General features: G+C 40.0%; 2 protein-coding genes across 2 annotated transcripts; one reads left to right on the top strand and one right to left on the bottom strand.

Moving 5' to 3' along the window:
• On the top strand, positions 248–12857 carry LOC8082649 (DNA helicase INO80). Its single transcript, XM_021461657.1, has 22 exons — positions 248–647; positions 1864–1948; positions 2116–2903; positions 2986–3186; positions 3273–3383; positions 3617–4002; positions 4092–4200; positions 4288–4368; positions 4744–4910; positions 5017–5142; positions 5332–5493; positions 5570–5627; positions 5736–5966; positions 6131–6277; positions 6428–6982; positions 7204–7461; positions 7850–7957; positions 8707–8801; positions 8903–9059; positions 9795–9995; positions 10786–10923; positions 12069–12857. Exons 1-22 carry the CDS (start codon positions 564–566, stop codon positions 12354–12356), a joined length of 4536 nt encoding a protein of 1511 aa, XP_021317332.1. The 5' UTR covers positions 248–563; the 3' UTR covers positions 12357–12857.
• LOC8082287 (acyl carrier protein 2, mitochondrial) lies at positions 17186–21252 on the bottom strand. The gene is made up of 2 exons (XM_002465224.2): positions 20915–21252; positions 17186–17632 (listed from the first exon to the last, which is right to left on the bottom strand). Exons 1-2 carry the CDS (start codon positions 21131–21133, stop codon positions 17456–17458), a joined length of 396 nt encoding a protein of 131 aa, XP_002465269.1. The 5' UTR covers positions 21134–21252; the 3' UTR covers positions 17186–17455.

Raw genomic sequence — 22018 nt, 5'->3', positions numbered from 1 at the left:
GGCAAAAGGAATGAAATAATTATAACTTTAGGAGGAGGTAGTAATAACCAACTCGTATAATCGTATAGTTGCATCCATTTGGTGATATAAGTTTGAAAATCACCGACGTAAAGAATTCGGCTTTGCCCAGAAGGGGACAAAAAGAAGAGAAAACAATGCTCCAAAATCCAAGAGCTGTCTAGTGGGCGCACGTACGTTGGGCGAGCGAGCGAGCGGAGCGGAAAACCCAGTCCCCTTCCGGTTTCGCTTTCCCTGCTCCCCTCTCTTCTCCTCTCTCCCCTCCGCGGCCAAGCCAAAGCCATGCCTCGTTCTACTACTTCCCCCCACCACGTCACAACAGGGCCTCCACCCCACCGCCTCCCTCCACCTCCGCCTCCTTCTCCATCCCCTTCCGCTTCCGCCCACGAACCCTAACCCTAATCCCGTCGCGGCCGGCGCCGCGGCACCGACCCGGCCGGCGCCCGCACCGTGCCTTCGGCAGTTCGGCGTCATATTCGGCCCCTGCGTTCTCCCTCCCCAGCTCCCCACCTCGCGCGGCGAGCCGGGGCGCTAGGGTTTTCTACATGGATCCGCGCCGCGCGCCTCCGCGGGGCGGGGGCGCCAACGGCGGCGGCGGGCTCTCTTACTCCACGCTGTTCAACCTCGAGGTAGCCGCTATTCTCGCTGTTTAGTTCTGCTCTCTCTCTCTCGCGCGCGTGAAGAGGGTTTCTCTGTGCGCTAGGGGTTGTGTTGGATTGGAAGCTGCGTGGTGGATGCAATTGTTGAGTTACCGAGCTCGTTATTGCTCGGTTTTGGGTTAATTATTAATTATCTTCCCCCGGGGGCACTTCCTTTGTGCCTTTTTTTTTCTGTCTGCAATCTGGTGGCCATTCTGGGTTGGAGCCCCCTTTTCGTTGGGTGTTAGTGGCTGCCTAGTGTTCGATTAATGTTGTTGTTAGTGGTGCTGCTCTATTGTGTATGATGGCTGATACTCGTTACTCAATGCTACTGTTTAATTGGTTTGGACTATCATTTAATTGCTGCATTGTGTTTTGCCAGGCCTAAGTTACTGGTTCCCTCATTGCTCTAGTCTAAGTATGATTCTTAGTGTGTTGAAAATTCATGATCAACTGGTGTTCTTATTGTCTTGTTTAACTTATATCAGCTTTGCTGTTTCTGCGTAGTCATCATTTCTGTCAAAATTTATAGTATTTCATGCATGACAGCGAATTTGTTTTGGCGCAATTGCTTGATTAAGTTGTTGGTCTTAATGTAGTTATTATTCAACGTTTTGTGTTACATAGATCACTTATTAGTTGCTGGGATCTATCTAGGCTCTTATGTTGTGTATTTTGTGGTTGTGGTCTGCTTAGTTTGCAGTGTGTCCAATTGTCACTATTGCTATTCTTGTATTCTCTAAACTCACACAGACTAGTTTTGCCTGGTGTTTCATTCTTCTAAGCATGTGCACTCATGCATGCTAAACAGTTCCTTGTCGTGCTATTTTTACATAGTTTTCATCAGCAAAATGCATAGTTGCGTTTTGATTTTATGCAGTTTGCTAATCTTATGATTTGTGCCTGCTAAGGGAAATTTTGGTTGATCATGCCATTGTTGTTTATTTGTTTGCATATTTGAGCTATTGGTCCATCATTTTATTACTCGTGTAGTTTTAATTGTTGCTTATCTATCAATTTGGACTGCGTCGGATCTTTAAACCTTGTAGTCTCAGGTAGTGTAGAAATGGGTAGAGTGACATTCATGTTCTCTTGTTTTTTGAACTTAGTGAAGAAGATAAATTTATTTACTCTTATGTCTCTCTGCCTTCTTATTCCTATTGCTATGCCATTCTGATGATGGGGGGTACTGGAAATACTGTTGCAGCCTTTGCTGAACTTCAGGGTTCCTGTACCAGAAGATCTTGCCCGCTATGGTAATAGCAGCTCAAATGGGAGTCCAAGCAGTGAAGGTCGGCAATCTTTATCTCTTTGACCTTTATTCTGATGTTTTCTGTTTAAGAATTATCTATTGAACAGTAGCTTGTTTTTAAAACCCATATTGCAGCTTGAGCAACTCTGTTAACGTTTGTCATGTTTCTATATGAATCATTTGTCTTATTCAGCCTCTCCTTTTTAGGTCAAGGATCCTTGTTGGATCAGTACAATGGTGTAAATGATGCTTCCCATGGCCTGCATCGGAAGCGAAAAAGGCATCTTGATGGTGCCAGCGATGATGATGAGGCAGATGCCTATAGTAACAAAATAACAGAGGAGCACTACCGTGCTATGCTCAGTGAACATGTCCAGAAGTACCGGAGGTCAAAGTTCAAGGAGGGTGCTTTTAGTTCTGATCCTCCTCGTGTGGCAACCCCCCAAATAAAACACAAAAATGGTGGTAAAAAAACTATTAAGCACGCAAGTGATTTCAGGGATGTTGCGGCATTAGATGGGATAGAAGCTTCACATGAGTATAATGGGATAGAATGTGTTAAAACTCATGGTGGTTTTAATAAGCTTGTAGCATCCCTTGATTCGACCTATTTAGATATGGGAGATAATATACGCTACTTAGTTCCAGAGGGTTATGATAAGTTAGCATCATCCCTTAATCTCCCTGTTTCTTCTGATATACGTGTCGAGGAACACTTCTTGAAGGGCATGCTAGATTTACGCACCCTAGCAGCAATGCTTGGTACTGACCAAAAGTTTGAGGCTTCCAATCGTGGTGGATTATCGGAACCCCTGCCACAGTTTGAATCTCTCAAGGAAAGGGTAAAGGTGCAGAAATTTTCTCTGCAAGTTACCGAGGACCCCTTTGCAATTCCAGAAGGAGCAGCTGGGAGGATACGAAGGTCTATTATATCAGAAGCTGGCAATTTGCAGGTTCACTATGTCAAAGTCTTGGAAAAAGGAGATACATATGAGGTTGGTATTGGCTGATATATAACTGTAGTTGCACTTCTTTATATTCATTGTATTTAGCAACCATGCGATATCATTAATGCAGATTATCGAGCGTAGCTTACCAAAGAAGCAAATAGTAAAGAAGGAACCTTCTGTAATTGTGAAAGAAGAGTCTGAAAAGACTTACAAACTATGGCAGTCTCTTGCTACCAAAAGCATCCCAAAGCATCACAGGAATTTTACTGCTTTGATGAAGAAACGACAAGTAGATGCGAAGCGCTTCTCTGACAGTTGTCAACGAGAGGTATTGTGCCCATTTTATTGTTGGCTACAGCGTACAATTCTCATGTGCTCTTGTTTACAGTCTTAATGTATGTCTGAAATATCCAGGTAAAGCTCAAAGTAAGCAGGTCACTGAAACTGATGAGGTGTGCTGCAATACGTACAAGGAAGTTGGCTAGGGATATGCTGATATTTTGGAAACGTGTAGACAAAGAGCAGGTTTTCTTTTTGCCCTTACACTCTGCTGAGGCTTATTTTATATTTATACCTTTTTTGATTTCTCAGTCCTTTTCATTACCTGCACTGAGTTCAACATATATTCTCTCTTCCACTCCTCTTGCATATATCCCATTTGTTTGGTTCAGTTTAGCACATGACTGCTTTCCCTTTAGCTGTCTCCAAAACAAGACACCTAAGATTATGACACTCATTTCTTTTCCCGTCTGCATCAGTATGAGTTGAGGAAAAAAGAGGAAAGAGAAGCTGCTGAAGCTTTGAAACGTGAGGAGGAGCTACGTGAAGCGAAAAGACAGCAACAGAGGCTAAACTTTCTGCTGTCACAAACAGAGCTTTACAGTCATTTCATGCAGAACAAAGCTGGTGGCTCAGCACCGCCTGATGAGGTAGATGTCCCTGATGAAGATGAGGAAGAAGATCCCGAGGAAGCTCAATTGAAAAGAGAGGCCTTGAGAGCAGCACAGCATGCCGTCTCTCAACAAAAGATGAAGACAAATGCATTTGATAGTGAAATTGTGAGGCTTCGTCAAACTTCTGAGTCTGTTCTTCCAACTGATGATCCATCTAGCATGGACCCTAGCAAGATTGATCTATTACACCCGTAAGTTCTGTTTGAAAATTTGTTTATTATTTACGACATTATAAATGAGTTCTCTAGAACTGATTGCTTTGGTACTATCTTATTTTTAGCTCAACAATGCCTGAGAAGTCATCTGTGCAGACACCGGAGTTGTTTAAGGGTGTATTGAAAGAATATCAGTTAAAGGGCTTACAGTGGCTGGTTAATTGTTATGAACAGGTATATTGTTAATGTTAAAAGCATATACATTTTTACCATTTAGTATGAGCACTGCTCTTTGATTCACTTTAAATTTTGGAATTGCAGGGGTTGAATGGCATTCTTGCTGATGAGATGGGTCTTGGCAAAACTGTTCAGGCTATGGCATTCCTGTCTCATTTGGCTGAGGTTGGTTAATTTATCTTTTAACATAAAAACTGTTTCCACTAGTCAATCCAGTGCTTGCTTATTATTTTGTACCATGATGTGTTTGGGGTTTGTGATCGATCTCCTGTTATTTTGAACTCATTTTTTTATTCTTTCATCCAGTTAACATATCTATATATATTTTAGAATAAAGTGCTCCCTCCATTCCAAATTGTAAGTCATTTTGGCTTTTCTAGATACATAATTTTTACCAAGTATCTAGACATAGCACATATCTAGATGTATAGCAAAAGGTACTATGTACCTAGAAAAGCCAAAATGACTTGCAATTTGGAACAGGAGTATAAATAGCTAACACCTAATGGTTGGATGCTAAACATTTGATATATCACACAGGACAAAAACATATGGGGCCCCTTTCTAGTGGTGGCTCCTGCATCTGTTGTGAATAATTGGGCTGAGGAGTTGATTAGATTCTGCCCTGACCTAAAGATACTTCCTTACTGGGGCCCAGAGAGGATGATTCTTCGAAAGAATATCAACCCCAAGCGTCTCTATCGCAGGTAAGTTGCTGGCTAGGGCAGAAACTTATGCGAGTGATCCTTTCCTTTAAAAAGCTCATAACCTTTTTGCCTAATCATCTAACCTTTTTGTCACTTAACTCTGCAGAGATGCTAGCTTCCACATTCTTATTACAAACTATCAGATACTTGTGAATGAAGAGAAGCTTTTGAGACGTGTTAAGTGGCAATACATGGTACTGGATGAGGCCCAGGCTATCAAAAGTTCAAGCAGGTGACTTTACATGTTGAAATCTCTCTCTCTCTCTCTCTCTCTCTGTGTGTGTGTGTGTGTGTGTGTGTGTGTGTGTGTGTGTGTGTGTGTGTGTGTGTGTTTGCGTTTGTGCGTGCGCATGTGTGTATGTGTGTTTTCATTGATTTATCAAGGAACTATCCCCCTTGACAAATTTTCTCTCTGCTGCAGCCAGCGCTGGAAGACATTACTGAGCTTCAACTGTAGAAACCGTCTACTTCTTACTGGGACACCAATACAAAACAATATGGCTGAGTTATGGGCACTTCTTCATTTCATCATGCCCACTCTATTTGACAGCCATGAACAGTTCAATGAGTGGTTCTCAAAGGGGTAATGTACTGTTTTCTTTGTTTCTAGTTGTACTTTCTTTATTTTGTCCATCCTTAAATTTCTGATGTTTTTACAGTATTGAGGGACATGCTGAGCATGGAGGAGCTTTGAATGAACATCAGCTTAGTAGATTGGTAAGACATGATCATACTGTTTATGTTGTTGTTTATTGAATATTTTGAGTCTTTGGTACAATTTGCTAGCCTCCTAAGATTATAATGACACTTTTCTTTTTTTCACAGCATGCTATTTTGAAGCCCTTTATGCTCCGCCGGGTTAAGATTGATGTCATTGCTGAAATGACCAAAAAGAAAGAAGAAATTGTTCCCTGCAAATTGAGTTCTCGTCAACAAGTTTTCTATCAAGCTATAAAAAATAAGATCTCGCTTAATGAGTTGCTTGATGGAAGTCGTGGTCATCTAAATGACAAGAAGTTACTTAGCCTGATGAATATTGTCATGCAGCTACGGAAGGTAGTATACAGTTATAGTACGTTTCTTACTTTTGATCATATATGTAAAATCATTCAGAAGAACCCAACTGCCCAGGAAAAAAATCATTCCCTATTGTAAATTTTGTTAAATTTGGCTCCTTTTCTGGTTCTAATTGGATGTTATCTCTCTGCATTGCTTTTTAGGTCTGCAATCACCCAGAGCTGTTTGAGCGCAATGAGGGAAGCTCTTACTTTTACTTTGCTGATATCCCAAACTCACTTCTTTCTCCCCCATTTGGGGAATTACAAGATGTACACTATGCAGGCAAGAGAAATCCTATAATCTTTGAGGTATAGTTACCTTAACCCTTCTCTTTTATTGACCACACCTGTACAACCTCCTGCGTATATTTCTTCCTGATCATGAACAATGTGTTAATATCTATATTTCTTCCTGATCATGAACAATGTGTTAATATCTATCTTACATAATCTCCTCAGATTCCAAAGTTAGTTTATGAGGGAATCATCTGCAACACGGAAAATTCTGGAAACATCTGTGGATTTCAGAATGGATATTTGAACAGGCTGTTTAATATATTTTTGCCCAGCAATATCCATCGCTCAGCCATTCCAGAAGTTAATTCATCAAATGAGTCTGTTCTATCATCTGGTGCATTTGGCTTTACACGTTTGTCAAATCTGTGCCCAGTTGAAGCTTCCTTCCTGGCCACTGCTTCATTGTTTGAGAGACTAGCGTTTTCAGTAATGCAATGGAATAGGAACTGCACTGATGAAATTATGGATGCATTTCTTGATTCAGAAGATCCTGACATCCAGTCCAGTCAGAATGATTCCACAACAGTTCGTGCAGTTGCCCGATTGTTGCTTTCTTCTACAAAGGCCAAGCCCAGTTTGCTTAGGACAAAGATTGGGACTGGGCCAAGTGATGGCCCATATGAAGCATTGGTGCTATCCCATCGTGACAGGCTTGCTTCGAACATAAGGCTTCTTCGTTCAGCGTATGCTTTTATTCCGCCAGCTAGAGCACCACCTGTGAGTCCATTTGTCTTATTCATGTTGGTTTGTTTTGTATATCGCATTGCATGAGGCCATGTGTGTAGAGTCACCTGAGTACATTTTTTGCTCAAATGTTAAGAGTTTGCTCACCTGAGTACATTTTTTGCTCCAAGTATTGTAAGAGTTGTTCTTTTACATCTATCTGTTTTATCAAATATATTGTCAGTGTTCATTAATAGCCCTTTCCCGTTTGCCAGATAAATGTTTGGTGTGCTGATCGAAGTTTTGCCTATAAGTTCACCGATGAGATGCATGATCCTTGGGCCAAGAAACTGTTCCTGGGATTTGCTCGTACTTCTGAGTTCAATGGTCCTAGACAACCAATTGCTCCTCATCCTTTGATACAAGAACTCAATACTGATTTGCCCATCCTTGAGCCGATGCTGCAGCTACCCTATAGGATATTTGGGTCTTCTCCACCGATGAGTAATTTTGATCCAGCTAAAATGCTCACCGTAAGTCTTAATCACTTCAGCTGTGTTATGCGGCACAATTGCACATTGTTGTTTAAACGCTCTTTCACCTGCAGACCTGCATAATTTCATCACTCTTTTAGGCCTGTTTGGACATTTGGTTCAGTTCCTTAGATTAGATTAAATTTGAACCAAAGGCTGAAAATTTTTAGAAGAAATCCCTCATCCAAATAGAGGTCCCAAGTTATCATTTATATCTGTGGATCTGAGGTGCCTTTTGAACTAAAGTTCAGAAGAGCTCAAATATGTCTTTGGACAGCATATAGCTTGATTGTTAGAACGCTTGGAGTTCCTTTACATAAAGGCCAAGCAATTTCTTTTTTTTTATTGCACCTTACTTCAGCTATTGTGGTACTGTGTTTGATGACAGGATTCTGGGAAACTCCACACCTTGGATATGCTACTACGGCGCCTTCGATCTGAAGGTCATCGCGTGCTTCTTTTTGCTCAGATGACTAAAATGTTGGACATTCTTGAGGTATTACTTTCTGCTACATATTTACTATTTAATGTGTGCACTATGCTACATGTTTGTACTTCCTATGCTGTATGCACTTACAATTTGCAAAATCTACTAATGCTATAAGTGTAGTTATATACTCCCCCCGTTCCAAATTATAAGTCATTCCAAGAATCTTGGAGAGTCAAAGCATTTTTAAGTTTGACCAAAATTATAGAGAGAAATGCTAAGATTTGTAACATAAAGAGAGTATACTATGAATTTCATATAATTAAGGACGAATCTAATGATACTTAGTTGGTATCATAATAATAATATTTTATCATATAAATTTGGTCAAACTTGGGATAGTTTGACTCTCCAAGATTCTTGGAATGACTTATAATTTGGGATGGAGGGAGTACTTTTGTAACCATGGGTACCAAATGATGCTCACAAGACTGGTAGCAATTTTGGTTTCCACTATTTGTAATACTAACATTGTGATTTTCGTGAAGTAACTGAAAATAGATTTCTAAATGTTTCAGCAAAGTTAATGACTCTTGTGTCAGGGGTTGGGTTGTGTGAGTTGTGTTGATTGTGTGGATGTTGTGTGTTCCTATATTTTCTCTTCTCCTCATTCCTCAATGCAATGATATACACAGCTCTCGTGCATATTCAAGAAAAAATGAGTTATCTGTCCATTATTCCTGGAGAAAGTACTGTTGAGTCTGGTGCACTAACGCTAGTATTCTTCCAATTTACAACCAAATGTGTTATGTTTTCAGGATTACATGAATTTCAGAAAATTCAAGTATTTCAGACTGGATGGGTCTTCTGCAATCTCAGACCGCCGTGACATGGTCCGAGATTTCCAGAATAGGTATGCATATTGATGTATTTGTAGCAGGGTTAACTGCTGCAATATGAAGACATAACTCTGTTGAAACATGGCCTTAACCTTTTTTTTCTTCTTCTCTGTAGGAATGATGTATTTGTTTTCTTGTTAAGCACAAGAGCTGGGGGGCTTGGTATTAATTTGACTGCTGCTGATACTGTTATTTTTTATGAAATTGACTGGAATCCAACACAAGACCAGCAGGCAATGGATAGAACGCACAGACTTGGTCAAACAAAGGAGGTAACTGAAACTTCAATTTATGCTAAGTTTATTTCCTTCATTTCACAGACCATCATTTATCATTTTTAAATGACATCTGAACTTCATGACAAACTTACTATGAAAACATGGGCACTTCTGAAGTTTGACTAACTGCTTTATGATAATCTTTATGGTTAACTCGTTTCACATTTCAAAAGTTAGATTGATTATTAATGAAAGCTAACGAGGTGTTTAATTTTCATGTCCACTTTTAATCATCATTCCTTTCATTCAGTTTAGTTTGAAAGTGTCCACCACTCCTTTTTTTTTCTTTTTCTTTACCTTGTAGATTGTTGTTCTACAATAAAGTCAGACTTAATTTTAAATCTTGTTAACTCTTCCGGTAGCATTCCCTGTTGCTACTAGTCACAAATATTTTTGTCTTGGATATCGATGCAATCTCCAAAGTATTTTTTTTACTGCTAATTCCTGTTGTAGTATGTTTATATAACCTAATAAAGTGATGAAGGTACTTTCTGAGACAATTCTAGATGTATTTTTTTCAAGTTTGCAATGTATTTGCTTAAAGGGGTATTGATAAATTTTTTAAAGTTCAACTGCTTATGTCCAAAGCAAGTAGTATTTCTGATCATTGGTTGTGAATTGGCTTCTTGGCTGTCACTGGAACTAAATATCTTTGTTGTTTTATTTTGTGTGAATTAAGTTTTATAATATGTCAGGTCCTTATATTTTCTTTGGAACACGCAATTTTAGGTAACTGTGTACAGGCTTATATGCAAAGATACTATTGAGGAAAAAATATTGCAAAGAGCAAAGCAGAAAAATGCAGTGCAAGAGTTGGTTATGAAGGGGAAACATGTCCAGGACGATCATTTGATGAGACAAGAGGATGTTGTTTCATTACTTATTGATGACACACAGATTGCACATAAGTTGAAAGAAATATCCATGCAGGTAAACATTATATAGTGTCTTTTCCATCTTTTGGTCACTTATCTGAATATCTGATACTCGTACAATTGGAGCACATATCAAACAGAAATACATTTTGCAATGTCAGTATTAGCTTGTAGCAATTTTTATGATATGTCGCATGTACAGGGAATCGAACCGATGCATAGGGATATATATTTGCAAGTATTGTAATAATTTTGATTTTTTGGATACATCATCTCTGATAGTACAATGCTTAATGATACTGACATGATATAGCAATACATTTCTCAAATTGCATCCTTGGAGGATTGCCCATGAAGAGAGTGGATTAGACAGACAGAGACAACTAGGAGTTTTTGGATCCCTCTGAAAAAGGGGGAAATAGGAGAAGACAAACATGTGTTAAATTTGCAGAAATGAAGGGACAACATAGTTTAGCTTTTACTGGTGGTGGGGGAGGGGGGCACATAATAATCGTATTTGGGCTCTTTGCTTTTGTGCCATCTTAGTGAGGTGTTATTTTGTGCTTTATATTGTTCAACTGTCCAGAAATTTACTGTTCTTGCTGGTAGGCTGGGCCACTGGTGTCTCAATATTATATGGCAACATAAATTTTACCTGTCTGTTACTCTGTTAGACCTATTTATGAAAATATTGATCCACCCCCTTTAACAATGTCTTCTAGTACCAATTTTGTATAGTGTATAATATCATTTTCCCCCTTGTTTTTGGAAACAATACTGTAATTAAATTCAATGGGAAAAAGTCTTGCCAGAACAACATTTTTCATCTCCGTTTGCCATTTTAGGCTAAGGATCGACAAAAGAAAAGACGAGCGAAGGGCATCAAGGTTGACAAAGAAGGAGATTTGACACTCGAAGACTTGGATGATGCTACTGCTACTGCTACTGCAGATGCAGATCAAGATAAAACAACCAGCAAAAAGGTACATGTGTGAAATATATTTGAGCTACTGATTTACCTGTTTAGGCTTCGTTTAGATGTAATCGGATTCGCATCAATCCACATGTGTTAGAGTGGATTGGAGTGGAACTTGAACTAAATTCCACCTCAATCCACCCCCAACACATGTGGATTATGGTGAATACAATAACACCCAAACAAGGCCTTAATTTATTTTATCATACGAGTATCCCACATCCTCCGTTGTTCTTTTCTGATGTACATGCAGTTTCTTGAATTTTCTTCAATTGTTCATATGCACTTGGAAGCAAATGAATGACAAGAATTCAATATGCAATTTTGAAATTTAAACTTAATGTAAAAGGAAACATAATTAAATTTTAGATAGCTTTTTTAAAACACAGTGGCAGGAGCTCTGCCCTTCAATTAAGAAGGAATAGAATCGACCCACTTTATAAGGGAAACCAGGCCTAAAACCTCACATCGTTCAGTTTGTTAAAGGAAAACCAGCGAAAACCCTAAACATGGCAGTCCAGATGACTAACCCTAAGCAACGCACCTACACAAAGATAACACAACCAATGGAGCCCACTGCACGTCATTGTTGCTGAGCTCTCCACAAGTTATAGCGATAAGCAGCTTCTATTTCCCACAGCAAACATCAGCTGAAGCCCTAACACACCACCACCTGCTCACAACAAGCCCCAGTTCTGACTTTGCTACTGATCCAACATGGGAGAGCCAATGAAGTGCTCCAAGCAAGTAGCGAACCCGAAAGAGCCTGGCCTCAATGGATTGAATTAAGTTATTTTAAACCTTATAATTTGTTTTGTTTTGGGCTATATCAGTTGAACTTGACTTGCATTTTAGTCCATATGATAACTATAATATGACTGCTGACTGCTACTATAAATTTCTTGTATTTGCCTTTGTGAGCCATTATGCACCTTGACGTCATATTGGGCTGCCTTATCTTGCAATTCAAAACTGCTGTTTTATTTGACACCCTTGAGAGTTGAGACCTTTTGTATCCATAGTGTGCAAAGCAATTATGCTCAAAATATTTTTCATATGTTCATATGTTCTTTTGCCACCTTGTCTATCCAACTTGATCTTCTTTTTAAGAAGCCTTGCTAATTTAAGGTTTTTTTTTGAAAATATTTCCAGAAAAAGAGCTCCCACAAGAAACATACTAATACTCATGATAATGACAATACGGACAAGAATGGAGAGCCCGATGCGGGAGGAGATCAACTGGGGAGTAGTCACACAGAAAATGAACAGATTGCCGAACCAAGGCCTAAAAGATCAAAAAGGCTGATGAAGAGCATTACTGATGACAAGGAATTAGCTGCTGCTGCTGTGGTTCCTGAGGAACCAGCAAATGAAGCGGAGAATCACAGAACCCATGACTATGATGGTACAGAAGAGGTTCAAGATGGCACACCAGCCTAATCCACTGACAGAAGATGAGAACCGGATGCTAAATAGCAAGATGAGTAATTTATTATGCTGAGCTTGGGCATCACAGGTGTGTAGATCAGGAGCCTTCTACAGACTGAAGGTGTGGAAAGCACAAAGAGAATTTAACCGCACATCTCCCGTACTGAAATCAGCAAAATCGGGTGATTAAGCCGTCAGTGCGGTGGGCGGTGGCAATAAGCTGACAGAGGTGTTGCCTTTTAGAGGCGAGGGCTATCCTCCAGAGGTTAGCATGAGTCCGCATCTGCAGTATTCATTGTGCTGGCTGTGGCCATATGTACATAAGCATGGAGGTTGAACCATGACCAGCACATATAGAAATAATTTTGTGTAAAGAGGGTAGCTATTATATCTGTACTAATCATAGTTTTGATGTTGATAATTAAAGCAAAGGAACACGGCTGGAAAATAGCTGCCGTGGAGTTGGCATGTGTTTGATCGTGTCTGACCGTAATGAGATCTTTCAGTAGCGCATAGGTATATCGTATGGTTTGTTTTTGTCGAACAGACTTTTGCATCTGCGGATCTGCCAAACGGCTAAAAGCAAAATCCTGGCACAGTCGGACGCGTGATGTTGTCTATGCCAGGCAAGAATCTTACGTCATCATTGAACCGCTACGCTCCAATAAACTCACTATATATATTCCAGGCAAGAATCTTACGTCATCATTCAAAAGGCCCGTAGAAGCACCGCTCCAATAAACTTACTTTGTTCCAATAAACTAAATGGCTAATGCCCAATCGGACCTATAGTTCGCTTAAGCTTATTAGCCAGAGCTATTTAACAATATTTTTTTTCATAACAAATCAGCCCAGTGCTTTCTGTTAGGCAAGAATCTACTCGACTTTGATACTTTGTTTTATTTATATGGGCAATGGGACCTGCTCGGTTTTGTTACTCTGTTTTAGAACGTAGGGCATTTTGTTTTATCTAAGTCGAATGTTTCTAGGTTTGAGCAAGTTGAAAACATGTTAAAATCTGCAATATCAAATACTTTTGTTTTGTCCAGTGTAATATAAGTTGTGTATTGATAGTGCATTTATTTGTTTTATATATTATAATTGTTAATATTTCTTTTGAACCTAGTTAAAATTAGAATTGTTTAAACAAAAATCAGATGACTTAAACACCTCTCCGTCGACCTGCCTAAGAGCAACTCCAACAGTTTTGCAAATTTTGTTTGGCAAATGTTGTTATTTGCCAACTCTCAAAACGATATGGGGAGGGAACAAAAAAGACATCTCCACGTGTTTGGCAATTTTGACTTGGCAAAAACAAAATTCTACTAGTCATGAAGGTCAACGAAGAAACATCAGGTTGTCAGCTTGCTATAAAAGCATGCGCATGCAGAATGCCAAGCCTATTCTAGGTGTGCATAAATGCCAAGAAATGAGGAGAATTTGCCAACTTGCTATAAATGCCAAACTCAATTGTCAAACTGTTGGATAAGAGATTTTGAGAGTTTTAGCAAAAAAACAAGAATGCCAAACCTATATGCAAAACTGTTGGAGTTGCTCTAACAAAACAACAGATACCATTTGAATATACACCAATGTTTGATTTAAACAAAACTTGCCAACGAGGAAACCCCCCTTTTTTTAAAAAAAAACTTGAATTGAATTGTTTCTCTCCACAAGGATTAAAACAGATGGTGAATACGTTCGATCTGCACCTGTTCGCTGGTGTTATGGCTGAAACTACTGTTGGCTGATTTATTAAGAGAAAAATACTGTTGTCTGACAGAAAAAGTACGGCTGATAAGACAAGCTTGAGCTTATCAGCTGAATTTGTTGGCCATTTAACAATGTTTTCTCTCACAATAAATCAGTCAACAATAATTTTTGTCATAGTTTATCAACCAACAGTTTTACCCCTGCCATTTTTGCTTTTCTGGGAAAAATACGGAACAAGACGGGATGCACCGGAACCGGGACTAAAAACGGTTGAACGTTTCTCCACCCGTATTTTTTGGTATCCCGTTTTCGGATATCCCACTTTCATCCCGTCGAGTTCATGGGTGTACACGATCAAACACTAGAGGTATTTTCCTAAAAAGATAAGAATTGCTGGAAACTCCTTTAAAATAAACTTGAATTGAATTGTTGGGCTCCTCCTCAGAAAGAGAAAGAAATAAACAAGATCAGATTTTTCTTATTTCTTAAATCTTTTCTTAATCTTGAAAAGGTAAAAAGAATTGCGTGACAGCCCCTTTAAAATAAACTTGTATTGAATTGTTGGGCTCCTCCTCAGAAAGAGAAAGAAACCCTCCAAAAATAAGCGTATGCTGCTTAGTGCAGCGGGTACACGGTATTCTTTAGTAAAAGGCGAAAGAATAGTTCGCTCTGTGCCCACTGCGCAGCTGCGTGGCCTTTCTTCGGTGCCGTGACCCCTTCTAAATAGCTGCACTTCCCACTGCAACTGGCTCCAGCGAGCAGTTTGGGACTAAACGAGCAAACGCCGGCCATCCACCCATGCCGCCGTGGATTCCATTTCCTCGTTCACTCACCACTCAAGCGCCCACTGGCCCAGCGGACGGCGCGGCCTAGGCAGCAAGCTTGCTGTCCGGCCCAAACAAATGCTCCGAAACGCACGGGCGCCGGGGCTTGCCGGGCTCGCCCCCATTCTCATTCGCCTGCGTTTTATCATTTCCGGGGGGAAAGAAAAAACAACGACAACTAAAAGTTATAGAGATGCTGCCTGCCTGCATATATACACATGTGAGCCTGTTCGCCTGGCTGTGTTTAACAACCACAAGAAGCCGAACATCGCGGAACGGGACCACATGAGCTTCATGCAAAATTAGATCATGCTCCCTCCATATAGAATTTTGATGTCATTTTGGATAAAGTTTGGGTCAAACATTAAAAATATAAATCATCAATAACTTTTAAATTATTGATTTTGCAAATATGAAAATTATATAAATAGATTTGTCTTGAAAATATTATCATAAAAGTATACGTATATCATTTTTTCTATTTTTTTTATAAAAATAAGATATCAAAGTTGTGTTTTGAAGACTGTGTCGCTATTCTTTTATTTTATACAAATGTACTACTCCGATGTATGCTTCGACATGAAGCTCCAGTGTAAAGCTTCACACCAAGGACAAAGGTTGGTTCATATGCTTTGAATGTCCGCCCGTTGTGGTAGCTCGTTGCAAGGCGGTGCTTCTCACTCTATTCTTGCTTTGGTTCATCTAGAGAAGTTCGACCAAACGTTTTATAAAAGAAGCCGTTTTTCCAATAAAGACCGAGAAGACAGAGTCATTTTGGAGAGAAAAAAAAGTTATGACTCCTTCAAAACGGCTCTGGCTCCTCCGAAAAAAACCCTTAGGAGGAAGCCATGCTAAACACCCACGCATAGAAACATCGACCCCAACCGGCTAATCCCTCCTTCCACTAGAATACCACGCGTCAATGACTTGCGAATGTCGATCTTCACCTTTATCTACAAAAATCCCCCAACACCTATTCCATCCTCCTCCGTGGTGACCATCAGAGCTCTCCCAATCTGGTTCCCCAACAACATCTCATTTGTAGAGTCCATCATCCCAAGAGGGAGTTCGAAGACCCTGACCCAGATCAGGATATGAGTGAACTCAATGTCCTTCAACCTCTTGCTCCTGTCGAAATTTGCAAGAACCAGTAGGTCACCTCCAAACTCCCACGGACCCTCTGTGATGGCTCTCCTTTTGCCTCGCACGAACGTGAAGAGGAAGATATTTTGCCCAAGCTCCTTGCACAAAATCCCTTGCCCCGGCAGATTCTGCCTAGAGTTTGCGCCAGCCCCTCCGCATATCCTGTCTTGCTCGCAAACAACTTTCCCACTGCGTGTGATGCTTGCTCCCCATCACCTCCCTCCTTCCGCTTTGCTCCTTCACCTTGCTTCTCTCCTTCTCTGAGAGCTTCAGCCCCATCAGGAGACCCTCCAAACCCTCACCGCCACCACCATTGTCGTGCTTGCCCTTCCCACCCCAGCTTCCCCGTCGCCGTCACCACCATCTGCCATGTTCATTCTGCACCACCAGACCGACCCTCTGAGATTTAGGAGCTGCGATTGAGTGGCTACCGAGCCGAATCAAGGTGTGAATTCGAGGATTTCCCCTCTAAAACGCTAGATCTAGGCCTTGTTCAGTAGGTGAAAAAATTTGGTTTTTCGGTACTGTAGCACTTTCATTTGTATTTGATAAATATTATTCAATCATAGACTAACTAGACTTAAAAGATTTGTCTCGTAAATTACAAATAAATTATATAATTATTTATTTTTTAATCTATATTTAGTGCTTCATGCATGTATCGTAAGATTCGATGTAACGGGTAATGTGAAAAATTTTTGGGAACTAAACAAGGCCGTAGTATAGGTTCAACACCCGCAACCCTGACCAGACAAACGACAAAAGGAATCTCTCTGGATATTGGTATGGCAGCAAATGGAATAGAATGTATACATGCTAGAATTGAATACGGATATTGGCTCAAAGCACATGAGTTCGGCAAAGACTAATCTTCAGTCTCACACAAACACCTAGTCTCCAAATCTATCAGTGCTGTGCCATGGTTTTGATGCGCCTGATTGCTGTGGGATAGCTTAACCGTAGTAACGATCATCGATCAAGGATCAGACACTGGTTCTGTGGTTTTGTTGGTCTTCACTTATCAGTTAGAGCAGCAGTTTATAGGCAATATATAGTACATATATCAGTGAATATCGAGCAGAACTTCGATTCCGTGCGTAACTTCGAACCCTCAAAAAAGTCATATATGCAGATAAGGTTGCTCATTGATATCCCTATACAAGCAATCGAAAGTATGTACTCTTTGATAAGCCGGGAAAGCCGAATACAAGAAAACAGGTTCTTTCTCAGGTTCAAACAATTTTTATTTAATGCAGACGATCCACAGTACTACAGTAGCAAAAATCGTTCCAAAAAGGAGAGTAGCATCAGTAAAAGTATCTAAATGGTCACGGTAGTGTACATCTTCAAGCCGAACTTTCTTCATAAAAAGAAGGGGTAGGGCGGAGATTGATGACAATATAACTTAACTATAGCATGAAATGTGTCTTATCATTTCGCTTGCGGGTGTGCGGCAATGAAGTCAACTGCAACTTTGATGGAGTCAATCTTGTCAGCTTCATTATCGGGTATCTCAAATCTGAATTCCTCTTCTAGGGCCATGACAACCTCCACTGCATCCAAACTGTCTAGGCCAAGATCATTCTTGAAATGGGCATCTGGTGTCACCTACAGGTGATTGGGAACAAACTGACTGAGGTTTTGTCATCAGACGTTTAAGCTTGTAGGCAAAAATGTAACCAAACACTCATGTCTCAACAGCATTTACATGTTGGAATTTTACAGATTAGAGAGAAAAAGATATGCATAGGTTTTCTTGTTCTGCCAGTGTCATGCTTAAGTGCAATAACAAGCAGCAAACTAGATTGCTGACAGAAATGAGTTAGGGATGCTATAAGAAATTCTCAGTTCTAACTTATTATTGCTGATTTTCCATAGTTACGATGCATGGAGCGCAACTTCTCAACAAAGAGCACCAAATTCTGGACTACAGTGTCTATCTAAAGCTTACCCTCGCTGATAACATTCACCTACCTATGCAATTACAGTGCTGTGTTATAGCTACATGATCTAGTTAATCCAAAAATGATTCATGTGGATCAACAACATGACCCAGACGAAAACTTTGCGGCCCATAAAGACTGGTTATTTTAAAAAAAAATCCTGAAATCCATATAACTGTGTGCTTATCAAATTTACTTCAAAGTATGGAGTAAGTCCTGAAAAATACTAGAGATCAGTAATAGCCTACAATTAATTTCGCAATCCAATGTTGCAAAATATTTTTTCATGCAGCTGAAAACAAGAAAAATATGAGTTTTGAAATACAAAGTACAAATAAATTTCTGAGAACAGAGGAAATCTCAGAAAAACAAGTTTAGATCCTACTTACTAACACTTCACAAAATCAGCTAAGAAGAATTAAGGAACACTTTTTTTTTTGCAAAACCATAAGTTCTACATATAGCTTTCTTAACAAGATTTGTTCGAGAAAAGACAAGATTCCACCAAACCATCCACACAAAACACATGAAAGGGCGCACGAGATGCATATGCTAGACCAAAAATCCCAAAACAGAAACAGCAGGAAAACAAAATAATCATGTCAAAATTGTATCTACCTTTAGGTATTTATTCCCTAATTTCCCCTCCATCCCTAGGGACCCAGAAGTCAGAACATCCTAGTTCCCTTAGTCACCGACAACCATATCCCTCTAGTCCCATGGCATCAACACCTGCCTGAATCCTGGTTCAAAATGGCTGAGTAACAAACAATAGAGCTCAACGATGCTCACCGGTGGCTTCACCAGAGATCTTTCAAGATATTGGAATTGTCAAAGCTGATGACCTTGACCTTACTATTATTGAGGAACTTGCCTCGTGTCAGAATCCTCAACAGCACAATGGGGAGATACCAGCATCATTATCTCCGTCATGCCATAGCAAGCAACTCCTACAGACAGCAGCACCCCCCAAAGCCACAGGTCTATAGGGTGGAAAAATGGGGTCACATCGCTAATAGTAGTGACAATGCCAAGACAATGAAAACATGGACACTTCTGTGCAATGGCAGAGTAACGAAAGGAGCCATTAATCTGCCAAGATTTGCTCTGGCAAAGCAGCAACTAACTGTTTTGCGACCAGGGAAACAGAGCAACAGAGGAACTGGAGTTTTCTTGCCACGCGCAGAGGCGTACAACCAAATGAATGGGCAGACTAAAACTCCATGGACCAGTTGTGCAGAACTGAGTAGGCAGCAATGCCAACAAAAGCAACAGCAGAAACTTCATATCCATGCCAATGCATTGGTCACACAAATGAGCAGCAGGAATGCAAGACGAAGGAAGCAAATGCTGCATCTCATGATTTCCCTGATGAGCTCGGCCTACCAAATGAATGGATCTATTGATGATGCTATACATGAACTACACCAATGAAGGAATAAGATGGTGATTAGACACTTTTGTAACAAATAGGTAACATAGAACTACTAAATAGTCACAACTGGTATTGCTGTAACCTGGAAAAATAAGACTGAGGTTCTTTCAAAAAAAAGGAAGAAAAGTTGAGGTCGTCACTCTTTGCTAAATTGTCTTATGTGCTATTTTATATGCCAAGTAAATGAATGCTTCTTTTTTGCATAACATCTGCTACATTATATGGAAAAAGGCTAAAAATACAGTATAACAGAAGTTCGTCTCATGATGAAACTACTAGTAATAAGGGCTGACGTTCATGTCTTCACCCTAGCTAGAGCACCTATAAATATTGATATGCTAAGCAACTTGGAGGCCTGACTGAGTTAACTTAAATGCCTGATTTCTCATGTTCTGCACAAGTGCTAACCTGCCAGTAGGCAAGCAGAGAATAGTGAGACTTGAAATCCAAACAGAGAAGCTCTCATGCGGTAGCTAGCTAAATCTAGTTTTGATTCCAACCCCCTTGAATTTGTAAGTCCTCATCTCAAGTGCTTGTTCAGGAGAATAAGAGAAGACTCTGTCCATAATTGGACCAACTGCCTAATCCATAGCCACTAAGGCAACAAATTAAATGCCTAGTCATACTTGAGAGCAACTCCAAGAGCCTCTTTATATCCTTCCTAATTCACAGGAATAGAAATTTTGGTGAAAAGATATAGAGCGGGATTTTTATTCAAATGACTCTGCAAATGATGATTTAGAGAATATGTTTAAGAGTGGCTCTTTGAGATGCTCTTATGTTAGTCTATGCAAGTTCAAGCCTGCTAACTGGTTTCACTTGCAGATACTTGTGTTTGTTTAGGGATTTCTTCATTTGGTTTCTTGATGCTGAATCTCAATATAGCTATGCTAATTCCTAAACAACTTAATCTCTTTGAAACTATCCAAGTAACTGTTTACACTGAACAAAACAGCACCTAGTGGTACTCCACTTGATTTACCCAAGAAAATCTTGACCATAAAAATTATCAAATAAATAAACTTAACAAAAAAAACTATATAAGAAAACTCCCAATTTTACACTAATGCCTGTTTTCACAAGAAAAATGTGTCATTTCATTTGTAACCATTTCTTAATTTCCTTTGAGTAAGAAAATAAAACATTTCTTAACAAATTTGGCAACTGCCCTAAGTATTAGGCTATTAGCTAAAGATTACCAATGATGGACTATCCACGCAAATCAACAGAATCAAGTGAAATTAACACTAGTAACAACACCACAACTTGCAAACATTCTGTCACACTGAAACCACTCTTTGAACTTTAATCCAATTTACACATAGAAATGCTTATCGTTATTGCACACTGCTAACATATCCAGCAACTCAGCTACGTCTGCATTTCTCACAACATTCGCTCCTCGGAGAGAAGCTATTGCATCGATTCGATTCGGTTGTGGGTTTGATCCTATTAAGCACCTCTTGTTCTAGCTAGCCAACGGTAGGAAGAGTGTGACAGCAGTGTACATACCTTGGAGGGGTCGTCGATCTTCGGGAAGCTCTTGACGACCTTGACGATGCGTTCAGTGACCTCGCTCTTGTCCAGGAAAGAACCCTTGGCATCCTCCGAAGACATCCATCGCCGCCCCCACAGGGCCTCCTGCAGCGACGCCGTCGGCCTCACGGATGCCGCTGACGGGGCTGCCGCCAAGCGGAGGTGCCTCAGAAGCAGACTCCTCGCCGCCGCCATTCGCGCCTGGATGAACTGGTTCTGTAGCCTCGGGGACGGGATCGGAGGCGGCGGCGGGAGGAGGAAATGGTTGTTGCGGCGGAGGTAAGAGGAGCGGTGGGGGTTTTTTAGTCCCTTTACCTTTAGACCCTACTACACTATAGGGCCTGTTTATTCTTGGCCCAGGTTTGTCATGGCCGGCCCGTCAAGCTGTTCAATGTCTTCTCGTCTCAGGTCTTGTTTACTTCCAATTTTTTTTTACAACATATGAATAGTAGCACTTTCGTTTGTATTTGATAAATATTGTCCAATTATAGATTAACTAGGCTCAAAATATTTATCTCGCAAATTATAGAAAAACTGTGCAGTTAGTTATTATTTTTATTTATATTTAATGCTTTCATACATGTATCACAAGATTCGATGTGACAGAGAATTTGAAACTTTTTGTAAAATTTTTTGGGAACTAAACAAGCCTCATATTTCGTTCTTTCTTTGCTTCCTTGATCGATCTGTATTTTCATTGGCCTCCAGCTTCCTTTTAAAGAAAAAAGAGTAAAATATACCACAAGCACAGAACTTGTATGATGGATGTAATTATAGATCATATATAACTTGTAAAATGATTAAGTTAGACATAAATTGAACTTATGGTACATTTGAGACATGGAGATTTAATTAGATCAGAAGAAGAAACTATAATGTTCAGACCGGTGATAACAACTCCTGAAAACTCCTTCAAAAATCAGTTTTTGGTATGACTGAAAAAAGTGGCTCTACACTAATTTACACTCATGACTTTCAAATTTTGCACGCTTTCAAAACCCACATATCAACTTGTCATATACCTATGGTCTCCTTGCGCACCCAATCGCTCTCCCTCACATGCGAGAAACCAATCTCCAC

Source organism: Sorghum bicolor, chromosome 1 (assembly GCF_000003195.3).
Source record: "Sorghum bicolor cultivar BTx623 chromosome 1, Sorghum_bicolor_NCBIv3, whole genome shotgun sequence".
NCBI lineage: Eukaryota > Viridiplantae > Streptophyta > Magnoliopsida > Poales > Poaceae > Sorghum > Sorghum bicolor.
The sequence above is the reverse complement of the archived record's forward strand: the minus strand, read 5'-3'. Positions and strand labels throughout refer to the sequence as shown.